This window comes from Emys orbicularis, chromosome 8 (genome assembly GCF_028017835.1).
Source record: "Emys orbicularis isolate rEmyOrb1 chromosome 8, rEmyOrb1.hap1, whole genome shotgun sequence".
Taxonomy (NCBI): domain Eukaryota; kingdom Metazoa; phylum Chordata; order Testudines; family Emydidae; genus Emys; species Emys orbicularis.
The window spans coordinates 60,008,094-60,022,280 of NC_088690.1; the positions used below are offsets into that span (position 1 = coordinate 60,008,094).

The following is a 14,187-nucleotide window of genomic DNA, read 5'->3' on the forward strand; positions in this document are numbered from 1 at the left end:
ACACTGATCCTTAAATGAGTAACCTTTTCCCTACTATTTCTTCTATCTACTGCACATGGTAAAAACTCCGCATAAGGGAAACATGGTTAAAATGCATCATTACCAACCAACCATTTCTATCATGAGAAGTAGCGGTAGGAGGAATGTGCGGGGAAACATTTCAACTTCTCACCTCTTTCCAAATGCTGATGGGGAGTGGTCCTCACAGTGAAGTATGCATGTTCCTCAATCAGAGCTTTGACAATGCCCCAAACTACTGACCCAGCCGCCGAATCCCACCGCTACTGACCAGGTATCTCCAGCAACACTACCATACAACTCCAACCCCAATCTGACCCTGTCTCCTTGCACATCATGATTCAATAGTTCTCCTGTTCAGGAGGATTTCAGTTGTGAGTAGAGGAGGCTGGGAACTGAAAACCTCAGGCTTCCAATGACAGCATCGGACACACAGCAATCGATTAATGAGCCACTACTGTATTCTAGCAAGCATCAGGGGGGAAAGGGTTAAAAACCTAATTGCTTTGGTGATGAAGCTGTCCTGCTGATTTTGACCTATTTAAAAGCCAAGCTACAAAGTACAAGAGGCTTTCAATTACTCAGCATACTAGGGAGAGCATTATATTGTTCCAAACCCAACACGGGAATATCAATAATCTAAAACCCAAACATTAAATAAGTACAGCACTGAAGGAACAAAATCCCATAATATTTTTTCTTCATCAACAAATCAAGGTAAAACTCAAGAACGTTGATTAGAATTATATTAGTAAGGAGAGCTGAATCCTGCTCAGCCCAGCCACCCAACTAAACCCCATTTGTCTCAACTGTCCTCAAATTAAAAAATTGTCCAGAAAGTTATGCCTGTATGCTTCAGAAAAATCCACAACACAACACCGATGCAATAACAGAGATACTTCCTAAGATCAAAAGGATTAATTCAATACTTATCCACAAAATCAACAGAGAGAACCTGGATTCCCGTGTGGTGGAGTTTCTGCTCAACATTGCAATTAGGAATCCCAGGTCCGCTGAACTGAACCCTAAAGTCAGCAACAGCGTCTCAGTCCGGAAGTACAGGTGTACTCAACCAGGGCTGAAGCAGTGGATTCCCATGGCAAGCATTCATTCTATAAGCACCACACCCTGCTTGGTTTTCCAACTATCAATTAGCAAAATGTCCCATTACTTGGTCAACAATTCTACGAGTCTAACCAGTTTTATTATATGTATGTTTATTCACTATTGGAAACTTTAGTTTATTTGTTGACAATGAATAGAACTTGAATGTAAACAAGAGCCTCTGCTCTTTCTGAGCACAGAGATTCAGATCTTGTTTAATTGCAGGGCCCTACCCAAAGCCCTAAACTCATTGTTTGAACCATGTATGTTTAATTTCAAAGCCCTTTGAGCTCTTTCTCCATACAGATCACAGCTTGTCTAACATAAATCTCATATGGTGTCACAGAACATCCTGCTGAATTTCACAATCATAACATTATTTTTCCTCTGACAATCACAGTCCCTACTGCTAACATTTCAGACTCCTTTATTTTGCTGAAGCAGATACTTAACTATAATGTTTCATTTAAATGCTATTTATGGAAATGTACTATGTAGGGTGGAGACTCCTTTCTGCATGCTTGACAGTGCGCTGTGGGTTACAGAAATGCATCTGCCATGAAGGGGGGTGTTTATAAAGGGGCCAACTGAACTGGCAGCCAGGGTAGAGTCTGTATCCACAAAGGGAAGGTTTATGACAGGAAGCTTAACTTTGTGGGCTTGTTCAATCTTTCCTGAAAAACAAAGCAGCTATATAAGACCTGAAAGCAGTGGCTAAGAGAAACACTCACTAGAACATGACCAGTGAGACAACATTTCTTTAGAGACAACCTGCTTCATCGCCTCCTCCCCCACCCGGCACTCTCCAGCGTGTAGACAGAAATGACATATGCTGAATGAGTGCGCCTGAGTGAGTCATGCCTTAATAGCGAATTGCGTAATACAGATTTTTATCCCCAAATCTCAAACAGGATAAAATCACCCACTTTTTTTTTTTTTTAAAACAAGGATTAAGTAGAATGAGTGAATGAGAAAGTGAAAACACTGCAAGATGTGTTTCCATTTATATTATCTTTTTTCCACCTCCGTACTGCAAAGAATAGAGGGGGGGAAATGAGAGGACCTACCGATAGTAGAAAGAGCTGGTCTGAGAGCAGCGGTAGCGTTTCACCACGAATCCCAAAGCCATGGCTACTGGCTGCCCTGGTGCCTGGCAGGGTCCATTCTTAGCAAGCACAGAAAGGAACGTTTGGCAAACTACGACTATCTGATAATGCCATAAAATCACTTTTACTAAATCAGGAGGATTCCCACGTGGCAGTAAATCCCAGCAGGGCAAAACCCTCCCAGCTGTTCAAAGAGCTTTAATGCCGTTGCTGAGAGCATATGCAACCAGGCTCAACCATTTTTACTCCCCACACAAACAAACCTAAGGGAAGGATTATGAGGCCGGTTGGAGATGCTCTCAGACTCCCAGCCACAAATTGACTATATTAATTTGGTCTCCTTGCCCCATCTCCTATCCAAAGCATGTTATCCTTGAATCTTTTATGCTGCTTTACCTTTAGATTAAGTAGACATGTTTTTATGCTTTAGGAAGACACTCCCAACACATGTAAGATGCAAGTGTGTGAGACGAATGCAATGGGAACCAGCCTAGGAAAAATCTGAAAGCGGACACAGTAAATGGTGCCAAATGCTATTGCAACATGAGATACTGCATCCCAGAGAGATACTGTATTGGATATATGTATCTGGAAAACTCCATTCAAAACTGGCTTAGGTCACAAATGAGAAGGGAGTCTGGAAGTTTCAAGCTAGAGCACTGTGAGATCCGAAACAATTTTGTGAGCACAGCAGGCTCTGCTCAGGAGATAGCCAGAAACTGGAATAGCAGAAGTGAGGTAAGTCAGTGACAAAACAGTGCTGTGGAAGATGCAGATCCAGACTGGGTGCACAGGTATTGTGCTAACATCCCAGTTTTGAAGAGCTGGCCTGATATGCCAGCCAGCTATACTGAAACCTGGTTTTGAATCCAGTTTCAGTATATTTAAGCAGGATGATCAATTCCCCACTGCAGCAGTCCCAGCTGCATCCTGTATGGCAGTTCTCATTCTCCAATCCCCTTCCCTACAATGTTCCTGGGTCATCTCTCTACCTCAAAACAATTCTGCTCACAGGCCACCTGCCAACATCCTGAATAGATACAAGTCTGCAATACTAAATCCTGAAACACACCAGGATAAGTAAATCTCCTGGCATCTATAGGTACTTATCTATAAATTGCACCTCTATCACTATAGAACCTGAACATCTTGGAACCATTAGAAAAATGAAACAGCAATATCCATCTCTCTCCATACCCACTTGGTAGGAAGGAGCTTATTTTTGTGAATGATTTTGGGGTAAGCTAATGACATTGTGTATTTTAATAATAATAATAATATTAATAATAATAATAATAATAATGTTGCATTTTTTTGTGAAATGGGATGAAGTAAGTCTCCTGACTATCTAGCCCTATAAACTTGCATAACACCATGACATCCTTTGTGAGTATCTCCTCAGATATGGGGAGGTATGATTCACTAGGGATTAGGCTAGGAAAGTTCTTATATGTAATAAACCAATAATAATAAAGGGGCAGTAAAGACATAGGAGGTTGGGAAGAATGCTAATTCATTCATATAAATTAAACACAATTATAGAAAAACAAAAGCTAATTTTTCACCTTTCTTTGTTCACAAGCTATTTTTAATGGTTGCATCTTCCTCTTTTGTCCTTTGAATAAATAAACTCAATATTGTTTTAAAGAGGCTGAGAATTTTTTTTTTAATTCCTCTTCCTCCTCCCACCCCATCACCCTCCCTCGTACTTAGCTATCTCTTTCTATCTTCACTGCCTCATTCACATGTGAATTCTCAGTTGTCTTCTCACGCCATACCAGCCAATTGTATTTTCTGAGACCTTTGGCTGCAAAGTGAAACTTACTAAAAATCATTGGGGTTTAGCTTCCTTTGTGGTTGTATTTATAAAGTAAAGTAATGTATACAATTACACACTTTCAAAGATGCTGTATTCGAGTGGTGCATTTCCGGATAAGAGGCCACTAATGCAAACACAACTCCATTAAACATTCAGTCTCTTCCACGTAAGGTGCCCAGGAGGTTAGTACTGCTACAAACGCTCATCAATTTCTTTCCAAAGAGATTGAAGCAGTATTCTTTTCCCTCATCTTCCTGTAGCACAACACTTTACAAATGCATTGGCAGAGCATCTGTGATGTCAAAAGAAATTGCTACACATTTCAAGCAAAAGAGTAATACTCTCTTACAGAACAGTTAATTTATTGATAGCAATAAAGATGCTGGGGTGAATTTTATTATTGGTAGATGAAGCCTAACTATTCTCTCCTGGCTTGCTGCTTCACCTTGGGCCTTTATCTACCCAACTTAGTCCCTTCTCCAAATGAACAAGGATTTGTCCTCATTGTTTAGATTTCTTGGCTGCCTGTGATAGCTCCTGCTGAGTCCTTTAGAATTCCTGTGCAAATATATTAAAAATTCAATGTTCATGTCACAGGGCCAAGGGCCGGCAAAGTCACAAATGCCAACAACGCCCTCTGGCCACTTCCCAGAAAAAGGATTGCTATGCTCAGAGAGTGCAGCAAGCCTGGTATTAGAAAGCAGAGCAGCTTAATCCCCAACTATTTTAGCAACTCTTGTCTGGCCCCCTCCTAGCAGCATCTCTAGTGCAGGCACAAGGCGGGGGAGGTGTTGGAGTAGGAGCTGCACAGTTGATAGGGGAATGGGGAAAGGTGGCAAAGATGTGTGGGAGGTACTGACTGCTGGGGCAAGAGGCATATATGTGGGAGTTCTGAGGACAGCGCTGTAAGAGGGAAAGTTGGTGTGGGAGCCCGGGGAGAGGAGAGATAGGGAAAGCAGCAGCTTTCAATCACTCCAGCCGGCCTCCCTTTCAGGCTGCCATGCTTTGCATCTACCTCTCCAGCTCCCTGTTTCCTCACCTCCTACATTGGGCCCTATTACTGGAACACCTCAATTCATTTGCCCACTGAGCTATTATTTTTAAATCCAGCCCTAGGTGTCTTAAGAGGATCATGGCACATTGACACAACAGACTGATGGTGCCAAATACCACCAGGGCCTGAAATAGAATTTACAGTTTGCAAATCATTGCCAAGACAGCACAGGAGTCCCTTAGGTCTATCTGATCATTCATGTTTGCATGCTAAAAATCCGTATGCTGTTTTATAGGAGAAAAAATAGGGTGTGTACAATAGCCAGCTTCTACACCAAAGTAACTGGTGTTAAATGCAATTACCCCCTTTCACCCCCCAGAAAACAGTGCTTCTCTTATGCAGTAAGAGCAAATGTCCATCAATCCACATGTAGCAAGGTAGCATTCTCAGATGAAACCCAGTGTAGCCAGAGGAACACAAATGCAGGCTGTGACGGTGCACCCCCTAAGGCTTTATGGAAATATGCTCATGAATGTCTATATGACATAACTGGAGTATGTTTTATGCTACATATGCCATGTAACATATCTCTGTAAAGGTTATGATCTACTGAATATGTTCATCCTATTTGTATGCATGTGTCATTATTGTATTCGAAGTTATGAATATTGGCTGTATACTTGTTTGATTTTAAATAGCCTTAGTAAGGCATTTGGTCAGATTCTTTAGAAAGGAATTTGCAAGTTAAGTGCCCAATCAAGAAGCACTTAACAGACAATGGATCTTGGAAGGCTCGGATCCACATAAGAAGTCTACATGAGGATGTTCAAGGTAGCATGTGAACCATGGCTGCTACCTGTAAGTTCTGAGTATAAGTTCTGTATAAGCTTTCTACAGGGTAAAACGGATTTATTTGGGGTTTGGACCCCGTTGGGAGTTGGGCATCTGAGTGTTAAAGACAGGAACACTTCTTAAGCTGCTTTCAGTTAAGCTTGCAGTTTGTGGGACGTGGTTCAGACCTGGGTCTGTGTTTGTGGCCGGCAAGCGTGTCTAGCACAGCCAGGTAGGGCTCTGGAGTCCCAAACTGGCAGGGAAAGCAGGGGAAGTAGTAGTAGTCTTGGCACATCAGTTGGCAGTCCCAAGGGGGTTTCTGTGATCCAACCCATCACACAGGCTTTACACTACTCATGGGTGAGAGATTTTATATCAGAAAACTTTGTTTAAAGTTTTCAAAATCCCCCATTAAAAATAACAGGATATCACCAGGTGGTGACTGTGACGGGTTGGATCACAGAACCCCCCCTGGGAGCTGCCAACTGATGTGCCGAGACTACCTCTGCTCCTGTTTCCCCTGCCAGCTCAGGACTCTAGCACCCTGGCTTGCTGAGACAGACACTTCTGTCTGCTCCAGCACAGACCTAGGGTCTGAACTATTTGGCCCAAAGCTGCAGGTTTACCTGAAAACAGCTCACAGAAGTGTGCTTGTCTTTAGCACTTAGATGCCCAACTCCCAATGGGATCTAAACCCAAATAAATCCATTTTACCCTGTATAAAGCTTATGCAGGGTAAACTTATAAATTGTTCGCCCTCTATAACACTGATAGAGAGGTATGCACAGTTGTTTGCTCCCCCAGATATTAATACATACTCTGAGTTAATTAATAAGTAAAAAGTGATTTTATTAAATACAAAAAGTAGGATTTAAGTGGTTCCAAGTAGTAACAGACAGAACAAAGTAAGTCACCAAGCAAAATAAAATAAAATGCGCAAATCTATGTCTAATCAAACTAAATACAGATAATCTCACCCTTAGAGATGCTTCAGTAAGTTTTTTCCTCAGACTGGACACCTTCCAGGCCTGGGCACAATTCTTTCCCCTGGTACAGATCTTGTTCCAGTTCAGGTGATAGCTAGGGGATTCTTCATGATGGCTCCTCTCTCTCTCTGTTCTGTTCCACCCCTTTATATATCTTTTGCATAAGGCAGGAACCCTTTGTCCCTCTGGGTTTCCACCCCCCACCTCACTGGAAAAGCACCAGGTTAAAGATGGATTCCAGTTCAGGTGACATGATCACATGTCACTGCAAGACTTCATTACCGACTTGCCAGCACACACATATACAGAAAGACTTACAAGTAAAACACAGCCATCTGCAGACAATGGTCCTGGTTAATGGGAATCATCAAGATTCCAAACCACCATTAATGGCCCACACTTTGCATAATTACAATAGGCCCTCAGAGTTATATTTTGTATTTCTAGTTTTAGATACAAGAGTGGTACATTTATACAAATAGGATGATCACACTCAGTAGATTATAAGCTTCGTAATGATACCTTACAAGAAACCTTTTGCATGAAGCATATCCCAGTTACATTATATTCACTTATTATATTTTTATAAAACCATAGACTGCACAACGTCACAGTGACCTTATTTACCACGCTTAAGCCTATGGAGTTAAGTCCCTGATAATATGAGTTAATGACAGACCTTTCGTCACAACAGCATGGGTGACATGGCATGATTGAAGGAGCAGCACATCATCCACTTTGTTGGCTACATCCTGTGAGCAGTTTCTCCATAACTCACAAAGTTAACAAGGCCTCTAACATCTGAAGCCTTGCTGTCTCCACGATTTTATGCGCTGCTTTTTAGACAGAGAAGGCAGCGCTATCGATTGAAGCAGCGCAGCATGACAGACACAAATAATGAATTCAGCCCAGCAGAGAGAGCGAAAATGCATTAAACACACAATAATGTTGTAAAGTCAAAGAAGCCTGTCAGGGTCCTAAGTACAGGGCAGCCCATTTACTACTCAATCCAACTCTACCACTGGGCTTCATGGAGTAAAAAATAACCTGTCTGGCTTCCAATTAAGACGATCATGACACTTTACAAAAGTGAAAAATGCAGTTGAGGCAGGTAAACACAAAATATATTGCCCCTCCCCAAGCCACCAGCAAAACACAAGCAAGCCTAGATATACCAACTGAGAGTGCTAAGGTGGGTCTAACCAAACTAGCTTCTGAATTTTGGGAGCTGTAGCCCCGACTTCTAGTTTTCTGAAGAACAGGCCCTGCTTCCATTAGAGAAATTCACACTGCGGTAACTACATGATTGTATTTGACAACAGTATGAATCCCCAATAGTGATACTCTGCAGTACAGTATATGTTAGGGATTTGCACTGTAACTACATCACACAACTCCTAATGAAGATGCACTGCATCAGGATATTTGTGTTTGCAGTGGTGTAAATACACGGGTGCAAATTTCTCTAATGCAGATAGGGCCACAGTATTGTATTGTGAAACTTAACGCTTATAAGGTGTTTGGAGACCTGGCAGGAGAAGTGCTAAAAAAAGAACAAGATATTTTAGTGCAGACACTTAAGCAAACCCCTTTTCACCAGCCATCTTTAGGACTAGTGAGAATCTCGTCTGATGGAAGCACACGCAACATTTAACAGGCTAACATATATTTCTGCTAGTTTAAAAAACAAAACCACTCTAGTTGTCCCTCATTTCTGTCAGTTTGCAGGCATGCTTACACAGACTAACGTATTTTGCCATGCACTTTTGGAAGAGTTGAGCTGAAACTACCAGCCTCCTTCCGAGGAAGTGCAGAGACTCCTACCTGTCATCAGCGTTGCGGAGAGATGGAAGACGGAAACTTGTATTCCTGTCCAGCTTTGACTGGCTCTTTGTCCTCTTGATGGAGCCTTTCAGACGTTTGCTGAAGAAGCCCTAAAATGAAGTGTCATAGCAAGTGAAATAGGGAAATGCTTATGCAAGTAATGACTAAACAAATGGGCCTCTCTCTACTTTATAAACCAAAAATGCTTCAGTCTGCAACAAAACTAAAACTGATCATAACCCCATTAAGGTACAATAAAAATTACTGCATGACAAGAGGAGAAGTTATAGTACAAAGAGTAGTAACTTGACATTTCCAAATTTTGACTGCATGACATACAGATTGCATTACAAGACCATCAGTTAAAGTAGAGCTGTGTTAATGAGAGAGCAATGGAAGCCACACCTAAGTATTTTGTTAAGAGAAAACATACTGAATTTTTTGAGCTCAGCATTGCTTGCTTATCTCATCTTCTGTCCTGTAAATCACTGAGTACATGGCATGCATTTTAAGCCATACCGTGCCAAATTATTTCCAAGGTTTGCCAACACAAGCATTCCTGGCCCAATCAATGCAAATTTAGCAATTCTTAATCCAATAGGATTAAGCAACATTTTATTGGCTGAAACACTCTTCTTTTTGATGAAAGAGTCAGACGTAGATATTTCACTTCAACTCAGCATAGCTGTCATGGGATATATCAAATGCATCTAAGTTAAATTGTATTTCTTGATGGAAAAGCATAGCATGGGAAGAGAAATTTGCCTAACTTCATAGGCTGTTTCTCTATAAGCAAAGTCAAGGGAGTTTTATAAGAGATGTCAAACAGTTCCACCCTCACTGGTGTTGAAAATTCACTTTTCGCCTTCCTCCTTTCTCTCCAATTTCTAACTCAAATTGGTTCCCCTCTTCCCTCCTTCTCTAACTACCTCTTGAGGTGGAGGACTGATTGTAGGCTCTGTTCAATTTTCGAATGCAGAGGAGCGTTTCAGAAGCCAAGCGTTTCACAGGCCAAAACTTACAGAAAATTCTGAGAAAACTCCTCTCCCCCACCACCCACAAATTCTTCAGTTAGCACTAGATGCCAATATCCTCACCCTCATTCAGCCTTCTTTGAGGGAAATGTGAGGAGGGCAGCAGATTAATAAAAGCCTCTCCCACCCTCTTCTTCCAAAATTGGTAAGCAGATCTTCTGAGCAGAAGGAGATTGCCTCCTCCCCAAATACAATACCAGCCAAAACAGGAAAGAACTTGCACCAATGCAGCTGCTTGATAAGTGCTCCCCAAACCTGTGCACAGCCCCATGACCCAGTGAAATGATTACTATGCTGAAAGAAGTCTGTTTCCTGCATCTGCCGCTGCATCTGGGGCTGGCTATCCCCCAGATTAGGGGTGATCCTTACCAGGCAGCACCCCACAAAGTTGGTTAATGGATAGGCAACAGCTACCTAATGCTCCTTGACCAGGGCCGGCTCCAGGCACTAGCTTACCAAGCAGGTGCTTGGGGCGGCCACTTCGGAGAGGGGCGGCACTTCCAGCTGTTCGGCGGCAATTCGGCGGACGGTCCCTCACTCCTGTTCGGAGCGAAGGACCTCCCGCCGAATTGCCGCCGCAGATCGCGATCGCGGCTTTTTTTGTTTTGGTTTGGTTTTTTTTGTTTGGCTGCTTGGGGCGGCCAAAACCCTGGAGCTGGCCCTGTCCTTGACAAATCTTGGGAGAGAAGAAAGCTTTTCCCCTTCCCAGAAATGGAAGAGGCTGAGAAGGGAATGCAGCCACTCCTCCCCCAATGCCCTCAACCCAGAAAATTTAGAAGTACAGGGTACATGTAGTCCATTAAGGGGAAAAGACATCTGAAAAAGGGAATGAGTGTTTGTGGCTATGCACACCACTGAAACTCTAACCAGGTTCCTGGACCTTTTGGGCCAGATCTTGAAAAAGTGCCTTTAAAAATGTTGGAATTGGTCCAGAAGAATGAAGGCACTTTCATTTAGTCTGACTTCCCTTCACAAGAAGTAACAAGACCCAGCTACTGGGACTTGGCCCTGGTGGACCCTGGCCGCATTCCATGGCATGCTCAAAGTGCAGACGCTGTGAAGCTGAACACTTCTGCTGCGCTGTGCCATGCCCCGCACACTGCCCCTGCCCTCCAAGCAAAAAACTAGACAGGCCTCCTGACCTGACAAGAGTCAGAATGGGGCCCCCAAATGTTTTAAAAGTGAATTGACTCCGTTCCCAGCAGAGATGGACCCCGACTGTTGACTCTTTTAGTGTTTATAATCATTTCAGTGTCACAGCATACATTTAGAGGGACAATGGACTTTTTTTTTACTGAGCAAAAGGTATAACAGGTTAACTGGTCAAATATGGCTATCCAAATGTTGGTTATAAATGACAGCTTTCAGGATAGCCAGATGTGTAGTGCTAACAATCTGACAAAATAAAATAAAATAAAATAATGCAAGCTTACTGGGAAATATTTTTTTTGTTTCTGAAAACACATTAAATGGTTTGCCTCTTAGTTGCTCTCTACACTTTGCTACAGGATCACATAGGGCTGATGATTGGAGATGAATAAATTGGGAGCAGCATGAAAATTCACACATGCTAGAAAAACAAAGATGAGCTTTTTGACCTTTATGTTTCTTTGCTAAAAGAAATCTCTCGAAATGTGGAATGCAAAAATAAAGGGGAGGCGGTATCCAGCGTTTATTTGCAGCAAAACTATCCAACTAAGAAAAAGAAGAAATCTTTTTAAACTCTCATTCCGCCTGAACAAATTTGTCTTTCCCTGAGTTCAACACTATATTTAAAGAGACATTGTCCGGTTAAAGTAATTTTTAGGAAAAAAATTCCTTGTCAATGCTATTAGTAATACCTTAACATAAGGTCTCTTCCCCCCTTCCCCCCCTCACTTTTTTGTTGTTGCTATTTATGCTACTTATATTTACAGCATTTACCTGAGCATAGACAGTTGAAAATAGACACTTTTTTGGTTCTCATTTCCTAACATGATGAAATGTCTGGGTTTCAAATACTACAGAGGAATGTTTCTTTTTAAAAACAGTTTAAATTTCATAGAAACATTTCCATTGGTGGTTTAAAAAAAAAAAGATGCTTGTTACTTCAACTGTAAAAAAACAGGTATACAAATACTTTATTAACAACACACCAGGGTGTTTATGAGGATTAATTAGATGCAAAGCACTCTGAAGATGAACAGCACTATATGAATGCGGACATTTAAGGAGTCAAACACTAAGAGAATAACTGTACAAGTGTTCTGCCCTAATGAGGCTCTCTAGACGTTGCTTCAACACTCCACTCCTAATGAGACAAATGGCAAATTCAATACAAACCAACTTTACCCCTCAAAATCACACCAGCAGAATCTCACATGTGCCTTCTTATCTTCACGTCACTTGAAAACTCAGCAGCAGATTAAGAGTCTCACTACTTTCTGTTCAGACGATGTTGCCAACCAAGGGTATGTCTACGCTACAGTCGCTACAGGAGCACAGCTACAGGGCTGCAGCTGTGCCACTGGAGCACCGTAGTGTAGACACTTCCTAAATCGACAGAAAAGGTGTTTCCACCTATGCAGATAACCCACCTCTTTGAAAGGCAGTAGCCAGACTGATGGAAAAATTATTTCATCAACCTACCTGTATCTACAATGGGGGTTAGGTCAGCTAACTATGTCACACAGGGCACAACATTTTTCACAGCCCAGAGTGATGTTGCTAGGTTGATCTAATTTTTAGGTGTAGACCAAGGCCTTGGCTACACTCGGGCAGCGCTGTGAAGCGCGAGTGTAGTTGCGCCGCCAGCGCTGCGAGAGAGCTCTCGCAGCGCTGTATGTACTCCACCTCTCCGAGGGGAATAGCTTGCAGCGCTGCGCACGAGCGTGCAGCGCTGCAGGCTCTGATTACACTGGCGCTTTACAGCGCTGCGCTCAGGGGTGTGTTTTTTCACACCCCTGAGTGCAGCAAGTTGCAGCGCTGTACACCGCCAGTGTAGCCAAGGCCCAAGGCTCAGAAGAGGTGAATCAAGTGGGACTTTACAAATGCAGTTGTCAGTAGCAAAGAGAAGGAAGGGGGACTATAATCCCTGACAGCAGATATTAAGTGCGATGGGGTGATAGCTGTAAAATGCAACTATGCATCACTTATAGTGGCATCAGTACTGCAAAACAGGACACTGGCTCTCCTGTATCTCAGTACAACAGGGAACAATCACCAGGGGAGGAGGATATAAATGCCCAAACAACCAGCTTCACAGACAACACGGTATGAATGAAAATACTTAACTACTGCATACTACAGACATAAGAATTTTTCACTTTGGGGAGAAGAGTTTGTGCATAACAAATAATGCTTCTCTTAGCAACTTCCACAGCAACCAACAAGCTAATAATAATAATGTGAGTTATCTAGTAAAACACAACATCATCAGCAGAGATCTAGGAGCAGTAAAGTCAGGGTGGAATGGGTGACTGGAAGACTCAGCACCTATGCAACATTTTTGCATGTAAAATTCAACCTAAATTATAATGTCTTAGAGAGATGGGGACATTGTCTTTGATGTGTTGGGAAAGTGCCATGTTCATGTATGGTACTGTATTAGTAGCAGTAGTAATACATTATTATTAGCCATAACAATCGCAACAACAGCATAGGGGAAACTGGACTTTAGGAGTGACTCATGGACTCTTCCCATCTCAGGTTAAAGGGATTACAGATTGGATGAATTATGGAAATGGCCATCATCTCACTGGAGATAGCAATAGTTGTAGCTATTGCTGCCCCACTAGAAATGCTTTGAAGCTGTTACTGAATGTGCTGAAGAGTAGAACTTTTTTTATGAAGTTCCTCACACGAGGCTATTGAGAAAGCTTAGAAACCAAGGTGAAAAGTTGTGTCATATGTTAAAAATCCAGTGAAGAGACAGAAAGCAAAAGGTCTGGGAAATCTGCCCAATCTCAGCGTGGAAGGAAGTTAATAGGGGGATTACTCCAAGAATGAGTACTGGGAACAGTGAGGCTTCACCTTTCTTCATAGAACTTTAATAAATGTAACAAAACAAAGATGGAGAAGTTTGCTGTCAGACAAATTATTCAGGTTACTAAAATATTAGAGAACTATGAGGGACTCTAGAAAGTCCTAATAAAAACTAACTGATCAGGCAACAGAAAGACAGATAAATCTCACCATGCATGGTAGCATATTGGGCAACCCCTCTCCCCCCACAAAGTACGACAGATTATGAATGAGCTGTAAACTCATCAAAAAAAAAAGGTCTGGCAGTACAAATCACTGTGGACACCTCAATGAAGATGCCTTCTTAACACATAGCATTAAAAATAAAACAAAAGAGTTTCTATGTATTGAGAAAGGGTAAAATGTAATAAAGAAAACATAAAATGGTATTATATAAATGCACTGGACTTCCTCACTCTAAATATAGCATTCTAGTCTGGTTATCTCATCTCAGTAACTAACAATGCCA

General features: G+C 42.0%; 1 protein-coding gene across 1 annotated transcript in view; it reads right to left on the minus strand.

The window, feature by feature from the left end:
* RASAL2 (RAS protein activator like 2) overlaps positions 1–14,187 on the minus strand; it is a 170,208-nt gene that overhangs the window by 44,966 nt on the left and 111,055 nt on the right. Inside the window, exon 5 of the mRNA XM_065409333.1 lies at positions 8,683–8,792. Coding sequence (XP_065265405.1) covers positions 8,683–8,792 — 110 coding nt within the window. The remainder of the gene's footprint in view (positions 1–8,682; positions 8,793–14,187) is intronic.